Consider the following 23,144-nt stretch of genomic DNA (forward strand, 5'->3'; position numbering starts at 1 on the left):
TGAGGTTCTGCACCCTCCCCCTAGCTTTCACTTTGGCTGCCTTGGCCAAAACTGAAAGTGAAAAGAGTTAGCGTTCAGGACCTGGGCAAAGCCTGTGGTCTGTTCTAATGGAGGCTCTGAGGGCCCAGGTAACCCCCAGGCCATTTCCAAGTGGCTCCGGGTCAGGCTCACATCTGCCCCAGCTCATCCTCTGGAGATGCACTGGGCTTCCTGTCTTTTCTGAGCTGTGCCTGCAGATATCAACCTTACGGGAACTGGAGTCATTCCCAGGTCTGGCTTAACGGGCCTGTCTGAACATGTGTTGCTGCTTCCCAGTGCCTGGGCCTCGTGGGTTCTGCCAGGCACAACCCCACCATGGATGTGAGGCCGCGTCTCCCTGCCCTCCCCCTTCCAGGCACTACACAGTTAGACCTAATCTCGTCACAGTGTCACCGAAAGTGAACTGGTCCTATTTTACAAATAGAGAAATGGAGGTTCAGAGAAGGATAACTTGTCAGAAGTTACAGATGGCAGAGCTGGGAGAGAACTCAAAACTCCCGCCCAACCCAGCAGCACGTCTTCTGACTAGACTGACTCCCTTGAAGTAGGGCCTAGCCCAGCCCAGGGCCAGTACCCAGTAAATGATTGTGAGATGAATGAGTTGGTGGGTTAATTAAGCATACAGTGCCCCCCGGTATATGCAAATCTGAGGAAAGACTGTGAAAGCTCTGTTTAGATTAAGCAGGGCACTGTGTTCTGTCCACTGCCTTTGCTGTGAACAGTGACTGTTAGAAGGCAGGGTGGACAGTCAGTGCCTGCCTTCTGGAAGCATCTCAGATGGGCCTGGGCTCAGAGACCCAAAGCTCCCATGCAGGGGGCAGGGCCTAACTGGAGCCCTAGGAACAATGCTGGACACAAGTGTCAGCACAGCTTCAGTTCTGTGTACTAGTCTTGGTATATGGGGGTTTAGTAGGCATCAAAGGGAACCGAACCCTCATTATAAAAGAGCTTCTGTGGGAAAAGGAGCCTCACGGTTACTTTTCATTCCAGGTTACTGACATTCCAACTGAACTTACAATAACCTTTGTTTGCTTTACAAATACAGTCCCATGATTCTGAAAAGAACTTTGCAAAGCAAGATTTTCTCGCTGTCCCAATACACGGGTAAGAGCACTGAGGTCTGGAGAGGGCTGACCTGTGCTTGGGCAGAGGAGTGCTAGAAACCAGGATCCCGTTGTTCCCCAGACTAAACCACCAACTCAGGGCAAATGGGACCTCTGGGAACTGGGGCTTATCAGAGATGATGAAAGCAAATCTATGGGGTTTAAGTGGTTTCCTTGTAAACAAACATTTAACTCCCTGGAAGCCTGAACTTGCTTTCAACATTGTTTTCAGTAGTGGCCGAAAAATTAATTTCCTTTAAAAAGCCTCTCTCCAGTTTCACAGCAATGGTGGGTAAACTAGAAAATCACCCAGAGGAAGCCTGCGTAGTGGTGGGCCTCCCATTCCACTGCAGCTGGTGGCTTGGCAAGGCTGGCTTTTTCTACAGGGGGATGAAACGGGATTTTATTTCTGGGCTAAGTGCTGGTTCAACCAGGGGCCCAGGGGCAGCAACTAAGGCCTTCAGCAGTCCCTGGAGGTGTTTAGGCAAGGTGGGATGCTGTCTGTCTGCCCACAGACTCTGCCTAAAAGTTTCAGCACCTCTGGGCCTTCACCATCATCATCTTGGGGCCCTGGCGCCTGCTGGGGGTAGCCTGAGTGTGGGGATCTCCAGCTCTCGTTTCATCCTCATAATAACCACTGAGGCCTCCTTTATCCCTCATTTTTCTAATTACCTCTTCTGCTCACCTTGTCTTCTCACCTCACTCTGTTCAGCCGCAACATACCAGCCATGTTCCTAGCCTTTGTGCTGGTGGCTCTTCCCTCTGTGGAATAGTTTCCTCCAGATGCTGCACCCCTCCACTTTATTTCTCAGATGCCTCCTTCTCAAGGGGGCTTACATTTGTCAACCTCTTTTAAGTTGCTTTTCCTTTCCTGGCCTCTGTCAGAAGTCCCAGCAGTCCCCAAATTTCTTTTACCCTATACCTTCCCCTCTTCCCCAGTACTTATCTTCTTATACACTGACTGGTACACTGTTTCTTCCCCCACTAGAACATAAGATCCATGAGAACAGAATGTCTTTTTTTTCCTTGCTGTTTCCCCAATATCTGGGCAATGAATAAGGAACCCATATGTTTGGTCAGGCCCCTCAAGATAGCTGTTCTCTGTAAGTCCCCTGCCTGACTAGTACCTGTTTCACCTAAACCCTACACACACAAGGAACGATCTTCCTAGATCCTTGCCCCAGGCCCCAGCTGATGATTGTTCATATCAAAGGGTCCCTGAGGGGCATGCCCCCATTGGTTTCCTTGGTAACGAATGAGCCCACCTGACATCAGTTCCCCTATAACTGGTCGTCTCCCCTCCCCTCTCCCAAGCAAAGACTGCCACAGTGTCCTGCCTGCTGCACAGAGTGGGGTGTCACTCCAGGACATTGCTTCAGACATGTAAGTTTCCTCCATCCATTAAACCACTGATGTCTGTTACTGACTCGGGGCTCTTTCTCAGAATTAAAGCTGGGCAAGTGCAGGCTTTGTAGGCCTATGGGGTACAGCCCAACACCAGTGAGTAGGCATCAAGAGCCCCTTTCACAAAGAAGAAACACCTGGTCTCAGGTGGGTCAAGGGCCTTGATTTCAGCTGGTGATGGGAGTAGCCAGAGTGAGCATCACCCACCACTTCACCATTCTCCCTGCCTTCCCCCCTTACCCAAAATTTTCCCGCTGTACCTGGAACCAGGAGGCTGCAGGATGACTGCTGACTGAGAGCCTCTGCTTTGGTGGCTGAAGGTGGGACAGCAGTGACTAAAGCTATGAAATTGAACTCAAGGCGTTGGCCCAACGTTCAAATCTAGCAGGTAAAAACTTAACTTTGCATTGGCTTTTAATGGTTTCGTCAACCAAAGATTTAACCAGGGCTGCTGCTTTTGTGTTTGTCTTTACTTTGGGACTGTCAAATGATTTTCTTCGTTTATGATGGATGGGAAAACGGTAGAAAACAAGCATAGCTGCAGTTTATGAAAGAATCACATCAACGAGAATTTCCTAGAATCGCTCAAAGCCGAGTTGGGGGTTGGCACGGAGCAAAGCCACGGCTCTGTCGGGCTCAGGGTTCTACCCCTCCTCCCTCTGGCGCAGCAAGGAGGGGTTGGGGAGAGGGCTGTCCCTCACACAGCTCTGGGGAGCTCCGGGTAGCCACACTTCCCCACGGGGGGGGGGGTGATTTAGGACACCCCCACCACCTCCCCTCCCCGCAGCTGCAGTCTCAGCCGCGAAGGATGAGATAGAGCCCAAGTGGAGAACCCGGTGCGCAGGGGAAACAGAAAAGTGTGCTGGTGTTTAGCGAGAAACAATCGAGTGTTTTCCAAGCATCCGGCCATCAAATCTCGCACTCAGCCGATGTATAAAATCGTAATATGGGTTAGGCACTCGTATCCGAGTCTTGGCTGAGGATGTTGCGGTTGTCTAGGAGCTGGCGTTCAACACAAGTAGCTCCTTCCTCCGGAGACCTGGGGCCGGTGTGCTGCCCGCCTAGCGCAGAAGCAACTTGCGGAGGGCGGTGCCGGGCGCGTGCGGGCCGCGCGGGAGCTGGTCCGGGATCATGGCTGCGCTGTGCTCGGCGCGCAGCGTCAAGCGCGGGCACGCGGCGCGCAGACGCCTCAGGCCGGCCGCGCTCACGTTGCGGCAGAAGTCCACGTGCAGCGTCTGCAGCGCGCGCCCGTGCGCCGCCACGGCCGTCAGCGTGCGGTTGGTGACGCGCGCGCAGTTCTCCAGGTGCAGCGCGCGCAGGCGCGGGCAGGAAACCAGCAGACGCGCCAGGCAGTCGTCGGTGACGTGGCCGCAGCCAGACAGGGTGACGGTTGCCAGGTTGGGGCACCTGCGGAGAGGAGGATGCGGTTAGCGTGCTAGCGTGCGACCGCCCCCGGTCACGCCCCCTAGCTCCCTGGCTTTTTGGTCCCAGTGCCAACTCTGGGAGACCGCATCTTAGAGAGGAGTACCGGTCCTAGCTCTTGTGGCTTAGCTGGTAAAGAATCCGCCTGCAATGAGGGAGATCTGGGTTCGATCCCTGGGTTGGGAAGATCCCCCGGAGAAGGGAAAGACTACCCCCTCCAGTATTCTGGCCTGGAGAATTCCATAGACTGTATAGTCCATGGGGTTTCAAAGAGTTGGATCCTGTTGAGCCACCTTCACTTTCATCGGACCTAGTGAGTTTCTCTTTGGGAAGCTGCCCGCTGTGACAAGGCCCAGATCTGAACTGGGGCCCGCTTCCCTTGCTCTTCTGCTACTCCACCTCACCATACTTGGCTGTGAGTGGGCTTTTAGCCCAGGAGCCCAAACCCCCGTCCTGCTGTGCGATGCTGGTTTCTAGGAGGGTGAGAAAAGCGGTGCATGGTGACAGCTCAAGTCTAGCTTCAAGCTGAGGCCCTGGTGATCGTGGCAGGACAGTGCAGAGAGGGTTTTCCGTAAAGTGTCTTAGAATCAGGCCCCATTTCAACTCTTGGCCATCGGGGCCCCCTCTGAGTATTGGTTCCAAGTTCTAGAGCCCTGGTTTCAGCTGAGTTGATGGAGGCAGTTACTGCAACTCCACCGGGATGCCAGCCTGCCAGAAGTCAAGATCCACAAGTAGCTAGACCCAGGCCTGTTGTGGGTACAGTCAGGGACACAGGTAGCTTGTCCAGAAAGCATGGGGGGAGGGAGGTGTCTCTCTGCACCAACCTTGCCAGCAACTGCTTGGGAAAAAGATCTTGAGCACAGTTGGACGTGGTTTCTTTGTGCCATGACCTTGATTGTCATTCATTACCTGGTATGTATGTTTGAGGTTGGCTGGGAGAGAATAATGCCCACCAGTGTGGTTGTCCTGAGGACTAAATTATTGAAGTGTCTGGAGCCTGTGCAGGGCCTTTTGTAGGCGCTTCTAAGCCATGTTTCCTGGGAGCAGGCAGGACCACACTGCTTCCAGTCAAGAACCTGTCTCATGGGTGCAGGCCTTGGCTTCCTATAGCCAGAGGAAGCTGGAGTCAGGCCACAAAGGGTTTCCCTTTCCCCATCCGCCTCCATCAATGCCCCTGGGCTGCCCCTGACTGAGCCAGCTCAGCTCCATTTGCTTTAGGAAGGAAGGAAGGAAGGAACTGGACATGGCTGCATCCATAAACCAAGAACACCCCATCTTTCCAAGTTTCTAAGACATCTTCCTTAGTCTTCTTATCCGCCTTCCACCCCCAGTTTCTTGAATGAGGAAACTGGCTCGGGGAGCTCAAGTGATTTGCCTGTGACTTATTTGCTGTCTAACCCAGGACATATCTGAACCTTGCTGCACCACCTCTTCATCTGTCAAGTGGGAGAGAAACTGTTACCTTCAGGGTGGTGGTGAGGATTAGGTAGGCATTTAAGCCCCAAGGCTGTTAACATGATTCCTTCCTCTTGAGAACCTTTAGAATAATCCTGAGGCAGGAAGAAACCAGCAAAAGAAACCATGGACTCCCTACCAGCCATCCTCAGCTGTCCCCAGGTGATTGCCAGATCTAGGTTTGGTGCACAGGCATCAATACCTACTGTGTGCCAGTGCTACTGTGTCATTTAATCTGAAATTAGCCTGTGAGATAAGACAGTGTATCCCAGTCCACAGGGGAAGAAATGAAGTTGAGTTAATTTAAATATTTGGGCTGGGGGTCACAATGTCAGACAGTAGCAGTACTGGGGGACTCACCCCCCAAGCCCTTTGCTTTTTTCTGACACTTGTGCCTGGACAGGTGCAGTCCACACCTTGCTGGTTTGGGGGGTTTTACCTGCTTCTAAGAAGAATGGAAGAAATCTAGGGCAGGCTTTTTACCCTGTACGTTTCACTTCCCTGTCTGTTATACTGGGTCTTGTTAAACCCATCAAAATGGCATGGTCTCATTAGGGCCAACCCCAAATCCATCTTCTATTTTCTTCTATGGCCTTAAAAAAAAAAAAAAGAAAGAAAGAAAGGAGGGGCCACTACACTATTTGCTTCTGTTCCTTGTTAGGCTGCCAGAATACAGCAGCTGTTAAACCTGGGTGGCAACAAGCAGACTGAACCTAGTTTGTTAGTGAACAAGGGGATCATTTCCTCAAAGGCAGGGCAGGGCTGGTAAAGGCTCAGTGAGAGCCTGGCTGAGGAAGACTCTTCTTTCGTGGACTGCTCTGGGCAGGAGGCTGTGACAGTGAAGGGAGTCTCGCCCGTGGCTCAGCCACCATGGGGTCGACAGGATGTATTTAGGACATACTTGTGCCAAAAATTATTCCGTCCATCTGAAGTTCAGATTTATCTGGGCCTCTTGAATCTTTATTTGCTAAAATCTGGGAATCCTAGACTGTGGCACAAATCACAACCTGTCAGACTTTTGGGTTTGCTCATTTGAAAACTTGGGCTAAAACACTCTTCCCTTCAGCGTACTGATCCTCGCAGTAACTTCAGGTACTCTGAAGATTAGTAAGTTTCTCATAAGGAAACCATTGTCTGCACCCCTGCTGGAGTCTGGATTGGTTCATCTAACCCAGAGCCGAGCAGCCTAACCCTCCTTCAGCTGCACTTAACAGGTCTTGGGGTTTGCTTGCCAGGAGCAGAGTCAAGGGGGCGAGCGGATTGCTGAATCTTGAAACCTTTTCCTGGGACCTGACACTGCAAATGAAGGCCCAGCTGGACCCACCCAGCCCTTCATGGCTGCCAGGGAGGACAGCTGCCAGAAGCAGAGGGACAGGCTGAAGCCTAGTCCTTCCTCTCTGCTGAAGCAGCTCCAGGACCTGTGAGGCTAAGGGGAGGATTGGCGCCCTTTCCCCCCAGAATTCTCTCCATCCTGTGGAGACTGCGCGGTGGGTGGGCCTGGGGGGTCTCCCTTGGGCCTAGTCTGAGGCTGCCCGACGCAGAGCCGTCTTGGTCTCGTCATTTGCTCTTCCCAGACCCCCAGGGGCCTCCCAGAGCCCTGGAGGCCGGCGCAGCTCAGGCGGCGGCCTACCTGTCACACACCCGGAGGAGGAAGTCGTTGACGAGGCTTTCGTGCCGGCTGCAGATGCTCCTCTGGAGGGCGCTCTTGAGCCAGTCCTCGATGCTGCACACCTGCACGCGGCTGGAGTGCCAGCAGATGGAGAGGCTCCGGAGCGCCGGGCTCAGGAGGAAGTTGTCCTTCTTGAGTTCTGCGAGGGAACGGAAGTGCAGCAGGGGCCAGAGTGCAGGGTCCTCAAACACGTCCTGGAGCTGGGGGCAGGTCCTGGCAAGGTTCTTCCTGCTGTCCTTGTCCAGGAAGGAGAAGAGGTGCAGCAGGCACTCCCGATTGAGCTGGGTGATGTGCATGGTCCACAGTGGCCACACCGAGTGTGGCTGGAGCCCAGGGACCTGACCTACCTCCAGCTGCTCCTCCCCAGCTCTGGGCTGGTGGACATATATGGTTGAAGAATGGTGTTTATTTTTGGCCAACAACTGGTGCTGGCGCTCTGAGGAGGAGGGAAGCCCAGACCCAGACATACGTGCAGTAGTCTGTGGCTCGGCTTATGTTTAGAGGAATTGAAAACCCTGGCAGAAAATCAGCATGTTGAAGTTCAATAGCCTACTTAAAGGGGATTTCTTTCCTTTTAGCTGACAATGGTGTTAGGCAGAGAGCTCTTTTGGCATTTTCATTCGAGGTACTGGCTAGACTATCTTTGTCCGGGCTTGCAATCTCTACTCACTGGGAGGGACTTTAATTGTTAATAGTATCTGGTTTTATTTCCTGGGACATCAATATGAGTCTTTGTCTCTACTTTCAATAGGAAGAAGCCTGCTGTCTATAAAAAGCTAAAGCTTGTGGTTTTATGCTTGGAGGTGTAAGCAGAAGCCATGGTCGATGCCCCTTTTCTGTGTTATTTTGTTCCATAGTGATGGTTTCCAGCCTAGGCTGAACTACCATCAAATCCTGCTGCTCCCCTCCAGGCAGAGGGATTTCCCAGTTGCCTTGTTTTTACCCTGAGCTTTTTCATAAAAGATTTATGTTAAGTAGCTTCTGTCTCTCCAAGGTTCTTCTGTGTGTATGTGTGTAAACTTGTTTACTTGGCTTTACATTTTTCCAATTATGTGTCCTGCTGTATCTAATCTATATTTCCCAAAGTGCCAGGATGGATGAAGTAACTCTTAACACAAAACTACTTGAAGCAATTATAAGTTGAAGTATTTCACTCTTGCCCTGTAAGTCAGCCTCACATCCTCCTTGTGAATGTGTGTAATTTAGTTCCTGGCAGTTAAGCTGCTCAGTAAATTGCTGGAGGTTTTATTCATGAGTTCTCCCTTCCTAACACAAAACTGAGATTCCTTAATTTGTGGGCTCATTTTCTAGTACCGCCTCACTCCCAGTCCTTCACCAACCCTGCTGTATTTCCCCTCCTGTGAACTCCTAGGTCTGTGTCTCCTATGTCTTGCTTGGTTTGGGGGCTGCAGTAGTGAGAACCATTTTTTTCTCTGCTAGACCAGGAAACACCACCTCAGTGGTTACTATTGTTCTTTTTCCCACATAATTAGAATGGGAAGGAATGGGAATACTGTTTCCACTTGTGTGGATGAAGCACATATGCCAGGATCCTCTTCTGGAACTGCGGCTGGTCAGACCTGGTGCAGCTTTGCCTGTGAAAGCAGAATGCAGCCTAAGGGAGAAAGTAGCCATTGTGGCCAGCTCCCTTGCTTTTAGGAGCCAGTCTCAGTGGTCCCCTGTGCCCGGCTTACCCCACCACTGCCAAGGTCAAGTGGAAAGCATGACTTTTCTTAAAAACAGCACACATCAAGAAACAGCCAAAAGCAAGATGTATTTCTCAAGGAAAGGGTTACTAAGAACTGCTCATATTTCACACTAAGCATTTCAGTTGTTCAAATGACGCTGACAGCCAGAGTCCCTTTTTGGGCTCTAGTTAAACTTATTCAAAAGGTACTGCTGCACTACAGGTGGGTTTACTGGAAAGCCTTTAGGATTTCCCTCCTGAATCCTTTCCAAACCAACACTTTTTAGAGGGCTGATCCCTGGAAGTAGTTGGTTCTTTCACCTTCTTAAAGGCAGAGTAGTGTAAGCCTGCCAGCTACAGGGGAGAGTCATTTTGTTCGTTGTGTCTCCCAAGCTGCACGTCCACAGCTCTGCTTGAGCAGCAAATATGGGCAGAGCTGGGCCACTTCGCTGCTCCTCACATGGGGTGGTAGGAGGCACCCCGGGATATAGGGTGGGTCCACAGGCATGCCTGCCTGCAGGGAGGAATGTGGCTCTCAGCTGGGTGTTCCGACAGCTATTCCTCCAAGCTCCTCCCTTTCTGCCCCATGAAGCTCGACTCCTCCATAGCCTCTGACCAGCATGGCTGCCAGAAGGAAACGTGTGATTTGAGAACTGGAGGCAAAACCATTTGGGCTGCAGGCGTCTCTGTCTTCAGCTTTAGAAAACTGATAGAAACAGGCAAATGAGTAACACAGAAAAACAATGGGTGTGGACACAGGGTGGTTTTTACAGGAGCTTACTGTAAAGCAGGTATTTACTCTTTAACAGTGGCGCTTGTTTCCCTGTTTGATCCTTTGGTCAGAGCCCCAAACCTGGTTCCTCAGGGTAGTCTGGCTCTGACGGAGGCAAGCAGACCTCATTCTTATAAAATCAGTGTCACAATGAAGGACAGGACAAAGTCACACAGTGCGGGTGAACTCCCTTGGGACCTGATGCGCCACTGGACGGCCTGGTCTGCCACCAACCTTGCCCTCCAGGTCCTTCTGTCTGGGCCCAAGTGCACAGCAGCGCCAGGTGGTGAGGGGTTCGTAGAAACCTACTACCTGTTGACTCATTCCAAAGGCCCTTGGCTTGAGCAAGTACATCATCACTTCACTTTGCTCCACTGAAAGAGGTTCGGAAATAATAGTCAAAAGGGAAGAGACCAGATCTTTAATGATACTTTCCATAAAACAGTTCAGGTTGGTGAAGCAGCAAAAGGCTGTGATTACAACTTAAATCAGTCACTTGCACAAGTAATCCTCTCAGCATCATACAGATTAGGTTTCAGTGGAAATGATTACCTCTCACACAACCAACACTCGCAGAGGGCAGTCTGAAGTCCGTCGCAGTCAGACCTGAGGGGGAAGGTCCTCACCCAGCGAGGTGACGCACAGACCTTGGACTACAGCACACCGCCACCCACTCCCACTCCTTCCTGCGCTGTGGGCACCCTCCTGCGGCCACGCTCTGGTTCCCTCTTATCTGTTCCTGGCTGCAGAAACAGACTTTGCTCAGGAGCTTCTCCAGGGCTCACAGGAAGAGGCCACTTCAGCTACAAAGGGAACGTGAGAGAGTTCAGGGGATGGTAGAGGTGAAAGTGGGATAAGTGTATCTAAATAGACATATGTACACACACTAAACCAATGAAGGAGAGGTTTGGCTTTAAGAAATAAATATGTCCCCAACCCTAGAAACCAAGCTGCTGAGTAGGTTCCACAGGTGAGATACACATTTAACACTTAACCAGGGCCCATACACTTTACTGGTTTAATTCTATTACATTTGTCATCACTAGACACTGAGTAGAATACAGTGGATAAGCAAAGGTTTTCTCCACCATGGAGAGAGATTTGTGTTGCCACAAACTGTTTCTATCACCCACCTGTGTGGGAGGACTTCTGAGAAAGTTTTGTTCCGAGGAGCCCTGTGACTCAGCGCGAGGCCCTGCCTCAGCACTGCTCTCTGAGTGGGAAGCCACACACGTGCTCCAGACGACACGGCACCAGGGAACAGCCCTGAAGAGGATGAAGGTCAGCTTTTGAAATAGGCGTGGTAAGGCTGCACAGTTAAATTTTCAAAATACAAATAGGCACATTTACATCACTGGTGTTTAAGTGCACAGTTCACATGGGTCCAGTCGCTTTTCCAGAGAATCTTCATGGTGTCCTTCAGGCATGTCTGCTTTAGTAAAATGAAGAAAGAAAAACACTGCAAAATTCAAGAGAGGAGGTGTGTTCATCTCTTAAGCCAACAGTGTTGCCTGTATGAGGACAACTTTCCCCAACAAAGTAGTCTAGTCTGTTGTAAGTTCCATTTGGTAGAAAGGCCATTTTCCTCCATCAAGCCCAAGGCTTTCTTGGAGTTACAACTGCTGCCCACGCAGAGACTAGTGATCTAAGTGCAAATGTTAGAAGTTACAGCTGTGTATCTTCTAAGCAAAAGAGACTGGATTCATAGGAGCGAGGTCAGAGGAGATGCACATTTCTAGTTCAATGTCATGTGATGTTAATGTACTGATACAGTAGATCAAATTATGTGAAACTGTCATTTTTGTAGTTCAAAAAGTTGTGGCTCGGCGTATGTAATTTAACATTGTAAACTTTTAAATACATGTTTTCCTCTTAATTTTATCTTCTGGGCTCTCTGTTTCTAAGCTGTAAGATCTATACATGATGGCAAAGCTTCCTTCTCTGGAGTGAAACTGTAGCACAGCACTGTCTGGAGAGCGCTGCAGACAGGTGGAACTGTCCAGCCCTAGCTGGTCCTGGGCCATGATTGGCTGCTGAGAACTTGAACCATGACCAGTGTGACTGAAGAACTGAGTTTTCAATATGTTTTTAATGAAAATCAACACTTAACTAACTATACGTGGCCAGTGACCACTGTATTGGACAGTAGACGTTTAGACATAATTTGCTCCTAGTTATTTTAAACTGTTGAACAGGTGTGTTCTGCTCTGAGAAAATGCGGGATTTTTCCAGCTAATATTGAAGTGGGGACGGAGCAGCTCTTTTCCTGCAGCTTCCAACATCCAGGCCAGGAGGAGGGCCACCCAACTTTCTTTTACATCCATATACTTAAAATCTGGACCATTTTTTTTTAAACAGAAAAAAATAATATGAGAACGTCTGATTGGCTGGCTTAACATAAACTAACTACATTCTGCCCCCCTCCCCGCCCCCCCCTCCCCGTAACAACTTGTAAAGAATTGGGACGGGAGGAAAATACCGACTGGAACAAGGAGCGAACATGAAGATGTGCATGGTCCTATCCCACAGGCCCAGCTGGAGCTCCCTCCTCCTCTCACTAATTTGGACGTTGGGCACCAGCACCCCAAGATCAGCAGGCTGGCTTGAAAACACTTCTGGAAGGCACAGGAAGCGTCATTAGATGGGATTCTGGTTCCAGATTTCAATTTGAATTAAAGCTAAGCAGTGCTGGTGCCTACTTTTCTTGAAAACAATTTTAAAAGACTGCTAACCTAAACAATAAAAACTCTATTTATTCAAAGTGAAAGTATTTTCAATTGCTCTGCTATGAGGATAGGCCAGTGAGAGCTGTTAAAGACTTTAGTTTCCTCTTGTGGACTCCACAGTGTTACCACAAGTTCAGGTGATGGTCAGAATCAACTTTGGGAGGTAGCATCTCAACCTCTAGTGGCCAAGTAAGTAAGACCAGAGTGGACATGCAGTTAATCCCAGTGCTACAACCAATGGGGGAATGAGGTGCTGACTCAAAAAGGCAAACATGACACTACAGTTTCTGCACACTGGATAAATAACACTTGGATAACATGTAGCTGAGTCACAGAACTTTTGAAACACTTTTAAGTGTATTTGGTCTTATTTGGACTGTTCAGTACCCCTATCTCATCTATGAAAGTGCCCCCAAACCAAAAAAATAAAAATAAAATAATTCTTGAATTTGCAGTGTAGGTACAACTGAGTCAACCGATTTATTTAGTTAGTGCTGATAAACAGCACCTTTGAGAGATGCCAAGAGCAGCAGTCACCTGGTCTGTTTAATGACGCCCTTCCTTTTCTCTTTTACAAGCAGAAAGAATGATTACTGAGCAGTCACTGAACTCTCGTGAGCCATAAATTTACGTGCACACATGATACTTGGTTTAGAGCCAACCTGATCTCCGTTGGATCAGTGAGAAGGCAGCAGGTGGTTACATCACTCTTCACAATGGGGAACACCTCTCGCTTTCAGCATACGAGAGTAACAAAACATTGATGTAAATGTGCCTCAAAGTGAGAACTGAACATTAATATAAAAAAGTCAAATAGAACTAAGTTCTTGAAACTACATATAAAAACTGAATTATTACAACTAAAGCAGCAAATCAAAATATCTGCTGAGGTTTTCTGGTAGAACTAAAAAAAAAAAAAAATTAGTTGGTGCCCATGTTCAATAAGTCACTACCATTGACAAAATAAAACTAAACCCAATATAGGAAACTGAAAAGTGCATAATGAAATTAAATCTTGGATCAAGTATTTATGGGAAATTGGAAATGTCTGTCCGGTATAGTTGACGAATAATGATTTGGAGGAGGTATTAAAGTTTGTCCGATCCAGCTTTGGCCTGGCGCTCCACATAAAAAAGGATGTAGGCCTTGGCCTTCACCACGGTGTCTTCCTCAGTCAGAGTTACAGTGCTGTCATTGAAATGGAACCAGCGACCTTCGTGAGTTGCGTATGCTGTGTAATGTCCAGAACCGACCCTGTGAAGAAAGGTCAAATGATCAAAGAAAAAGACTACAGAAGTCACACAAGAATCTGTGCAACCATATAAATTATTAGAAGGACAATAAATTTTAATAATTACTGTATGGAATAAATTCTAGAGATTTGTAATTTAAGACAGGTGATTAAGCTCACGTTTATCTTCTTGAAACCCATCGAAATGACAAGGAATATAGTCACACTGGAGAACAGGGAAGCGTGCCATGGACTGAGCAGAAACTGAAGATTTTCAGGAACACAGAGCTTTACATGGCACTGGATTAACAGAGAAACTAAACATCAAAGGAGCCTAACAAGCAGAGGTCACGGCCTGTGGAAACAGGGAAAACTTAGGACCAGATTTCCCATCAGTCTTAGAAGAAACCTGAGCACAGAACAGAAATCTGCCTCCAGGGAAGCACTTTCTCTCCTAGTTTGACCATCAAAGGATTTTCTTTCTCAGCATGACCCACCCACTCACACATGGAGCCCCAGACTCAGTCCTCCTGGGTAGGAGAAAGCCTGTAGACAGAATAAAGACCTTCACAAACTGCTAGAAAAACACAACATTTCATGAGCTAAAGACACTAGACTAAGAGTATCCCTGTCAACTACCAAACAAATACATCTCAAGTAATTTCTTAAGTCCAAAGAAAAAACAAGCAAATGAGAATCAGATGTGTAGTGGACTTATCATTTATAACTATGAATGGTGAAATCAAAAGAGCAATGTCTACAAAGTTCAGAGGGAAGAGGATTTTCAACATGGATAGTTGCTTGACAGGTCTGAAGGTAAAACTAACATCCTCAAGCAGACCAGGAAAAGGAAGGAATATACCCCTAATACAGGTTTTCAAGGGAAAAAAGTAATCAAGAATGTTATGTGACAAAATAAGAAATGTATCTGTAAAGCAGAGAACATGAAGTTTATTCTAAATAATACCTGTTTCCCTCCATTTAAATATCAATTGGCCAAGGAAATCAGCAGTCTTTTGGAGTAATGACTACTCAGGATTTTGTGGACAACAGACTAGTTGTGAATGCTGGACTCAAATGAACCTTTCTCCATTTTCCTTTCGTGTGCCTTCTCTTCATGCTTTGCAACATATTTCAGGAATACTCTTTGCCACCAAGACTGAAGGAAATTTCTACCAGTCACTCAGTCGTGTCCAACTCTTTGCAACCCCATGAACTGCAGCACGCCAGGCTTCCCTATCCTTCACTATCTCCTGGAGTTTGCTCAAACTCACATCCATTAAGTCAGTGATGCCATCTGACCATCTCATCCTCTGTTGCCCCCTTCTCCTCTTGTCCTCAATTTTTCCCAGCATCAGAGTCTTTTCCAGTGAGTCAGTTCTTTGCATCAGGTGGCCAAAGTATTGGGAGTTTCAGCTTCAGCCATCAGTCATTCCTGTGAATATTTGGGGTTTATTTCCTTTAGGATTGACTGCTTTGATTTCCCTGCTGTCCAAGAGACTCCCAAGAGTCTTCTCAAGCACCACAGTTCAAAAGCATCAATTCTTTGGTGCTCTGCCTTATCTAGGGCCCAACTTTCACATCTGTACATGACTACTGGGAAAACCATAGCTTTGACTATACAGACCTTTGTTGGCAAAGCGACATCTCTGCTTTTTAATACACTGTCTAGGTTGATCACAGCTTTTCTTCCAAGGAGCAAGCATCTTTAAATTTCATTGAGACAGAAAATAAAGTCTGTCACTGTTTCCATTTTCTCCCCATCTATCTGCCATAAAGTGATGGGACAGGATGCCATGATCTTCATTTTTTGAATGTTGAGTTTTAAGCCAGCTTTTTCCCTCTCCTCTTTCACCTTCAAGAGGCGCTTTAGTTCCTTTTCATTTTCTGCCATAATGGTGGTATCATTTGCATACCACCATTTGTTGTTATGCAACAAATGTTGTTGTTATTTCTCCAGGCAATCTTGATTCCAGGCTGAGCTTCATCCAGCCTGATATTTTGCATGATGTACTCTGCATACAAGTTAAATAAACAGGGTGACAACATACCAGCCTTGATGTCCTCCTTTCCCAATTCTGAACCAGTCAGTTTTTCCATATACAGTTCTGTTGCTTCTTGACCTGCATATAGGTTTCTCAGGAGGCAGGTAAGGTGGTCTAGTATTCCCATCTCTTTAAGAATTCTCCGCAGTTTGTTGTGATCCACACAGTCAAAGGTTTTAATGTAGTCAATGAAGCAGCAGGAGATGTTTTTCTGGAATTCTCTTGCTTTCTCTATGATCCAACAGATGTCAATTTGATCTTTGGTTCCCCTGCCTTTTCCAAATCCAGCTTGTACATCTGGATAGTCTTGGTTCAAGTATTGTTGAAGCTTAGCTTGAAGGATTTTGAGCATTATCCTACCATGTGAAATGAGCACAATTGTGCGGTAGTTTGTGCATTCTTTGGCATTGCCTTTCTTAGGGATTAGAATGAAAACTGACCTTTTCCAGTCCTGTGACCACTGCTGAGTTTTCCAAATTTGCTGCCATACTGAGTGCAGCACTTTCAGAGAATCATCTTTTAGGATTTGAAATAGCTCAGCTGGAATTCCATCATCTCCACTAGCTTTGTTCTTAGTAATGCTTCCTAAGGCCCACTTGACTTCACACTCTAGGATGCCTGGCTCTAGGTAAGTGATCACACCATTGTGGTTGTCCAGGTCATTAATACCTTTTTTGTACAGTTCTTTTGGGTATTCTTGCCACCTCTTCTTATGATCTTCTGCTTCTGTTAGGTCTATACCATTTCTGTCCTTTATTATGCCCTTCTTTGCATGAAATATTCCCTTGGTATTTCTAATTTTCTTGAAGAAATCTCTAGTCTTTCCCATTCTATTGTTCTCCTCTATTTCTTTGCATTGCTCACATATGAAGGCTTTCTTCTGTCTCCTTGCTATTCTTTGGAATTCTACATTCAGATAGGTATATCTTTCTCTTTCTCCTTTGCCTTTTGCCTCTCTTCCTTTCTCAGCTATTTGTAAGGCTTCCTCAGACAACCATTTTGCCCTGTTGCGTTTCTTTTTCTTGCAGAAGGTTTTGATCACTGCCTCCTACGATGATAGTTCTTTAGGCACTCTGTCATCCGGATCTAATCCCTTGAATCTATTTGTCACTTCCACTGCAAGGGATTTGATTTAGGTCATACCTGAATGGCCTAGTAGTTCTCCCTACTTATTTCAGTTTAACTCTGAATTATGCAATACGAAGCTCATGATCTGAGCCACAGTCAGCTCTCAATCTTGTTTTTGCTGACTGTTTAGAGCTTCTCTGTCTTCAGCTCCAAAAAATATTATCAATCTGATTTCAGGACTGACCATCTGGTGATGTCCATGTGTAAAGTCTTCTCTTGTGTTGTTGGAAGAGGATGTTTGCCTCTTCCAAAAAGAGAACCAGAACGTTCTCTTGACAAAACTGTTAGCCTTTGTTCTGGTTCATTTTGAACTCCAGAGCCAAACCTGTTACTCCTGGTATTTCTTGACTTTCTACTTTTGCATTCCAGTCCCCTATGATAAAAAGGACATCTTCTTTTGGTGTTAGTTCTAGAAGGTCTTATACGTCTTCAGAGAACCATTCAACTTCATCTTTTCCAGCATTAGTGGTTGGGACATAGACTTGGATTACTGTGATTTGAATGGTTTGCCTTGGAAACAAACCAAGATCATTCTGTCATTTTTGAGATTCACCCAAGTACTGCATCTTGGACTCTTTTGTTGACTATGAGGGCTATTCCATTTCTTTGTGGGATTCTTACCCACAGTAATAGATATAGTGGGCCTCTGAATTAAATTTGTTCATTCCCGTCCATTTTAGTGAATGAATCTGAACTGTTGTAGAGGGAGCTGGGACAGAGTTACTGAGAGCGGTACAAACTTGCAGGTCTTTACTGCCCTATTCCCAGCCCCAAGAGAGCCCGCTGGCGTACTCACCCAGAGCCATGGTGCACCACCACAGCAGCGAGGTCGTACAGGCAGTTCTCTGGGCCACTGTTCTCGGGCTACAGATCAGGGGAGAAGGCATCCCAGGACTGAGTTAGGAGCAGTGGTCAATGACATCAGCATCTCCCTACCTCAACGACCTCCACCCTCTCTCTGTGAAGACTTAATTTTACTAACAAATGTAATTACGTTACCTCTAGTAAGTAGCATTTCATGTCTAGGCCTCGCAGGGGAAATTCTACGTATGTGTCAACTTTGTTTCTTAAATATGCTGTCCAATGAAATCTTTTCAAATGTAAGCACAGCACCTGGATGAGAGATAAAGATAAAAATTATAAACAAGCACCTAATTCACCTTTCAATCAAAATTAACTACTTGATGGTACTAATGTCTCTTAGATAATATTTTAGGCAGTCTATCAGTTTTTCTTTTGATTCTTGATATTGGTTTCTTCCATGAATAACTTTTTATGGTACTGTGATTTATAATAATGTGTTTAGTTTTGTCTCCTTTCCTGACACAAGATCCTAAAAGCCTTGAAATTTCCTAAGAGAACCACACAGAGTGATCTTTTGTTATGTTAGTGAGGTATGGGGGCTTGTTGCCAAGAGAACCAATCAAGAAATTGAGTTAAAACTTTCAGTCCTACCTCCCTGACCCCCAAGACGGGAGAGGGATTGGAGGTTGAACCATCAGCAACGGCCACTGATTTAATCAGTCGTGTCTGTGTAATGAAGCCCAAAGGACAAAGTTTGGCGCACTTCCAGTTGGGGAACCAGAGCTCTTCCATGTGCCACCATGCAAGGCCCCAAACTCCACGAGGACAGAAACTCCTTTGTTCAGGACTTTCCCCTTTGTACCTCTTCATCTGGTTGTTGATTTGTATCCTTTAACATCCTTTGTTGTGAATTGATAATCTGGTGAGCAGACAGGTTTCCTGGGTTCTGTGAGCTGCTATAGCAAATTAATGGAACCCAAGAAGGGACAAGGGTCATGGGGACCTCTGATGTCTACCTAGTCGGTCACAAGTAGGAGTAACAATGGGGACATGTGACTGGTGTCTGAAGTCCAAGGAAGGAGTCATAGGAACCCTCAATTTGTAGTTGTCCTTTCAGAAGCCTAAGCCCAAAGTAACAGCCTGGGCTTGTGATGGTGTCTGATGTGGAAGGCGATTTTGTGGGACTGAGCCCCTTTACCCTGTGGGATCTGACGCTCTCTCTGAGTAGACAGTGTCAGAATGGAGTTGAATTGTATGTAGGATGCCCATGGTGTCAGAGAACTGCATGTTGGTGGTGTGGTGGGGAAACCCCACCCGTCAAGCTCTGTAAATAGTGATGAGGACATATTTACTTATGAATTCATAAAGGGCTTAGCTTTACTGAAAACCCTAGAGACAAATGCAGAACAGATTATATAAGTATAAAGTTAGAAAAATAATTTGTCTTCCAACCAATCATTTCCCCCTCAAAACTGCATTATAATTTTAAATGCAATGCTTACCTTGGGTAGTTTTTGAATCCAAAACTTTTTAGTGGACTTTTGTTTCTTCTTGCACTTGTGGCACATATATAACTCTGTCTCATCAAGTTCTTCTAAGTCAGTAAAACTGCGAAGACAATCTAAAACCAAATTGATTTTGGCAGCATTAAAAGAGGATGCCTTTTATAGAGGAAGTGTACTGTAGGGAAAAAAAAACTATGAACTTTGAAAGTGAACAATTCAGATTCAGATCTCAGCTTTATTAGCTATGTGACCTTAGACGAGTCAGCTTTTCTCTTGCAAAATGGAGACCCTGAAAAAGTCTACATTGAAGAACTGTTGTGAGAAAGAGAAGTAGCATGTAATAATATGCTTGGCATCATGTCTAACATCTGGTGATGATCAGTTCATGACAGATGATATTATTGTAGTTGGGTTTACTATAATTAGTAAAATAATTAATCTGAATAATTCTGACAAAAGTGGTTCCCCAATGAAATCAAGGTTCAAACAGCAGTTTTCTCTCAATGTCTTATATAACAAAGGACAGAACCCCAAGTTCATAAAAAAGTCAAATTTAGATCAAATGTTTCACAGTCAGAACTTATTAAAAAATAAACATAAATTACAAAAGGCTGCATCACTGGACCTTCCTTCAATATCTCCAATGAATCCTGTGTTTCACACTCTACTCAAAATCCTGTGAGATGAACCATAGGTATATTTTTTCCTTTCAAAGATTTAACTGTGTGACCTGGGGTTTAGTAAACTTTGGCCCCAAGCCAAATCCAGCCACCTGATTTTATAAATAAAGCCTGGAATATAATCACACCTACTCATTTATATACTCCCTGGCTGCTTTTACACTACAGCAGCAGACCCGAGCAGCTGTGACACAGACTTTATTTGCTGAAAAGCCTAAAATAATTACCACCTGGCCCTTTAAAGAAAAAGTTTGCTGAATCCTGGCACAATTAGTAATGTATTCAGAAGTCCATATGAAATGAATGCATTGTCCTGTGAGAATTAATATACTATTTTTTTAGAGAAAAATATGAATGCTTTTGTATCCACCACTCTGGTAAGGATATGAACTGTCTAGTACTTGAGAAACCAGTTTATGTGAATGGCATCCCCTAGAGTTGTGGAGAGGGTGGCCAGCCCTGTTCAGAGCTTCCTAGGTGCCTCTTCCCAAGCAGCCCTCCCCGCACCCCAGAAGAACTCACTATCCTGACTTTTGTTCAGTCATTTCTTGGCTTGTCTTTCTAGATCATATATAATGCCCTTATGCATCTTTAAACAATATGATGCTTAGTTTGAGAAGCTAGTTGGGTTGCAAGCACAAACAGCATATAAGGAAAGGCAGCCTTGTACTCGAGAGTCTTCAGGTCATAGTCAACCTGGGCATTAGGGAGAGTGTAAGGACGACCCCCTTCAGGGGAGTTGGTGGGGCAAGGTCTAGCAGGGTTTATGAGCGGGCCAGATTCTACACAGACCAACACATGTCCAGAGGCCCCATGTGCTTCTTTTTTTTTTCGGCATACTTTTTAAAACCATAACATACATCAGCTTTGAGTGTATAATATAATGTTTCAGTATTTGTATATATTGTGAAATTATCACAATAAATCTAGCTACCATTAGTCACCGTAAGTTACAAATTTGTTTCTTCTGATGAGAGCTTATAAGATTTATTCTTAGTGACTTCCAAATATGCAAAAAAGAATTAACTGTAGTTAGCATGCTATTCATTACATCCCCATGACTTACAAGTGCAAAACTGTACTTTTTGACTCCCTTTACTCATTTTACCGACCCCACCCCCAACCCTGGCACCAACCCATCTGTTACCCTTATCTATGAACTTATTTTTGTTTTTAAAATTTCGTTAAGTGAAGTCATATGGCATTTGTTTTTCTCCGACTTACTTTACGTAGCACAGCACCCTCAAGATCCATCCGTGTTGTCCCAAATGGCCAGATTTCTTTCTCATGACAGAATTATATTCCACTGTGCATGTGAGTGAGTATGAGAGTGTGTGTGCATGTGACATTTTCTTTACCCATTCGTCCATCACTGGACACTGTATCTTGGCTATTGTAAATGCTGCTGCAATGAACATGAAGGTGCATGTATCTTTTGAAATTAGTGCTTTTGTTTTCTTTGGACAAATACCCAGAAGTGGAGTTGCTAGATCATATGATAGTTCTATTTGTAATTTTTTTGAGGAACCTCCATACTGTTTTCTGTGGTGGCTACACCAATTTATAATCCCACTAACAATGAGGGTTCCCTTTTCTCCACATCCTCCTCAACACTTGTTAGTTGTCTTCTTGATGACTGCCATTTTTATAGGTGTGAGGTGGTATTTCATTGTGGTCTTGATTTTTATTTCCCTGGTCATTAATGATGTTGAGCATCTTTTCATATACCTGTTGGCCCTCTGTATGTCTTTGGGAAAATGTCTACTTAGATCTGCTCATTTCTTACAGCTGACTCCACTTAGACGCAGATACTTTTTAGTAGCAAATGCTACAATACTATATGGTCTGTGGTTGGCTGAACCCATAAAGCAGAAGAACTGTGTATATGAAGGGCTGACTATAAATTACATATGAACTAACCTCCTCATTGTTCAAGGGTTGACTATAATCAGGTTTTATTCTGCTACAGAGTTGTGCAAAATTTTCAAAATATATTTTAGATATTAACTCCTTATCATATATGATGCAAATTCAGTAGGTTGCCTTTTCATTTTGTTGATGATTTCCTTTGCTTTACAGAGGCTTTTTATATTAATGTGGTCCCACTTGTTTATTTTTCATTTTGTTGCCTTTGCTTTTGAAGTCAGATCCAAAATATCATCACCAGGTCTGATGTCAAGGAACTGACTGCATGTGTTTTCTTCCAGGGATTTTAGGGTTCAGGTATTAACGTTCAATTCTTTAATCCATTTTGAGTTAACTGGTGTGTACATTAGTGGTCCAGTTTCATTATTTTACATATGACTGTCCAGTTTTCCAAACGCCATTTATTGAAGAGACCGTCCTTTCTCCATTGTGTTTTTGGCTCTGTTGTCATAAATTAACTGACCCATGTAAACATGATTTATTTCTGGGTTCTCTATTCTGTTCCATTGATCTATATGTCTGTTTTTGTGTGAATACTATACTGTTTTGATGACTGTAGCTTTGAATTATAGTTTGAAGTCAGGAAGCATAATACTTCCAGCTTTTTCTTTTCTCTCAAGAGTGCTTTGGCTATTTGGGGTTGTTTGTGGTTCCATATAAGTCTTAGAATGATTTGCTCTAGTTCTGTGAATGATGCTACTGGTATTTTTACAGGAATTGCATTGAATCTATAGATTGCTTTGGGTAGTATGGTCATTTTAACCATTGATTCTTCCTATCTGTGAGCACAGTATATCTTTCCATTTGTTTGTGTCATCTTCACTTTCTTTTGTTAATGTCTTATACTTTTCTAAGTACATGTCTTTTTCATCTTTGGTTGGATTTATTTCTAAGTATTTTATTCCATTTGATCCAACTGTAAATGGGACTGCTTTCTTTTTTAAAAAGAGATTTTATTTATATATTTTTGGCTGTGCCGGGTCTTCATTGCCACACATGGACTTTCTCTAGTTGCAGCGAGCAGGGACTACTCTCCAGTTGCAGTGCATGGGCTTCTCATTTGTGGTGGCTTCTCTTGTGGAGCAGGCACTCTAAGGCACACAAGCTTCAGTAGTTCTGGTTCCTGGGCTCTAGGGCATAGGCTTCATAGTTGTGGCCCACAGGTTTAGTTGCTTCGCGGCATGTGGGATCTTCCCAGATCAGGGATGGAACCCGGGTCCCCTGCATTGGCAGGTAGAGTCTTTACCAGTGAGCCACCCGGGAAGCCCCGGGATTGTTTTCTTAACTTCTCTTTCTGAGAGTTCAATATTAACATATTATGGAATTACAACAGATTTTTGTATATTGATTTTGTATCCTGCAACTTTACTGACTTTGCTTTATTCTAACAGGTTTGTTTTTTTTAATGGAGTCTTTGGGATTTTCTATAGATATAACATGTCATCTGCAAACAGTGGCAGTTTTACATCTTCCTTTCTGATCTGAATGCCCTTTCTTTCTTGCCCAACTGCTATGGCTAGGTCTCCCAATACTGTATTGAGCAAAAGT

The 23,144-nt window shown here is 45.4% G+C and overlaps 2 protein-coding genes across 4 annotated transcripts in view; both read right to left on the bottom strand.

The window, feature by feature from the left end:
• Nucleotides 1-2,605: 2,605 nt before the first annotated feature.
• Nucleotides 2,606-7,507, bottom strand: FBXL22 (F-box and leucine rich repeat protein 22). Its single transcript, XM_065941002.1, has 2 exons — nt 7,054-7,507; nt 2,606-3,953 (listed from the first exon to the last, which is right to left on the bottom strand). Exons 1-2 carry the CDS (start codon nt 7,386-7,388, stop codon nt 3,608-3,610), a joined length of 681 nt encoding a protein of 226 aa, XP_065797074.1. The 5' UTR covers nt 7,389-7,507; the 3' UTR covers nt 2,606-3,607.
• Nucleotides 7,508-9,958: 2,451 nt separating this feature from the next.
• The window catches only part of USP3 (ubiquitin specific peptidase 3), a 99,084-nt gene continuing 85,898 nt past the window's right edge, over nt 9,959-23,144 (bottom strand). For 2 of the 3 annotated variants that reach the window (XM_065940240.1, XM_065940239.1), the window contains exons 12-15: nt 18,988-19,106; nt 17,681-17,794; nt 17,478-17,545; nt 9,959-13,531 (exon numbers count right to left, since the gene is read on the bottom strand). In XM_065940240.1, coding sequence (XP_065796312.1) covers nt 13,366-13,531; nt 17,478-17,545; nt 17,681-17,794; nt 18,988-19,106 — 467 coding nt within the window. In that variant the 3' untranslated portion in view covers nt 9,959-13,365. The remainder of the gene's footprint in view (nt 13,532-17,477; nt 17,546-17,680; nt 17,795-18,987; nt 19,107-23,144) is intronic. The other variant, XR_010663893.1, reaches the window with a different exon arrangement.

Source organism: Muntiacus reevesi, chromosome 7 (assembly GCF_963930625.1).
Source record: "Muntiacus reevesi chromosome 7, mMunRee1.1, whole genome shotgun sequence".
Taxonomy (NCBI): Eukaryota; Metazoa; Chordata; class Mammalia; order Artiodactyla; family Cervidae; genus Muntiacus; species Muntiacus reevesi.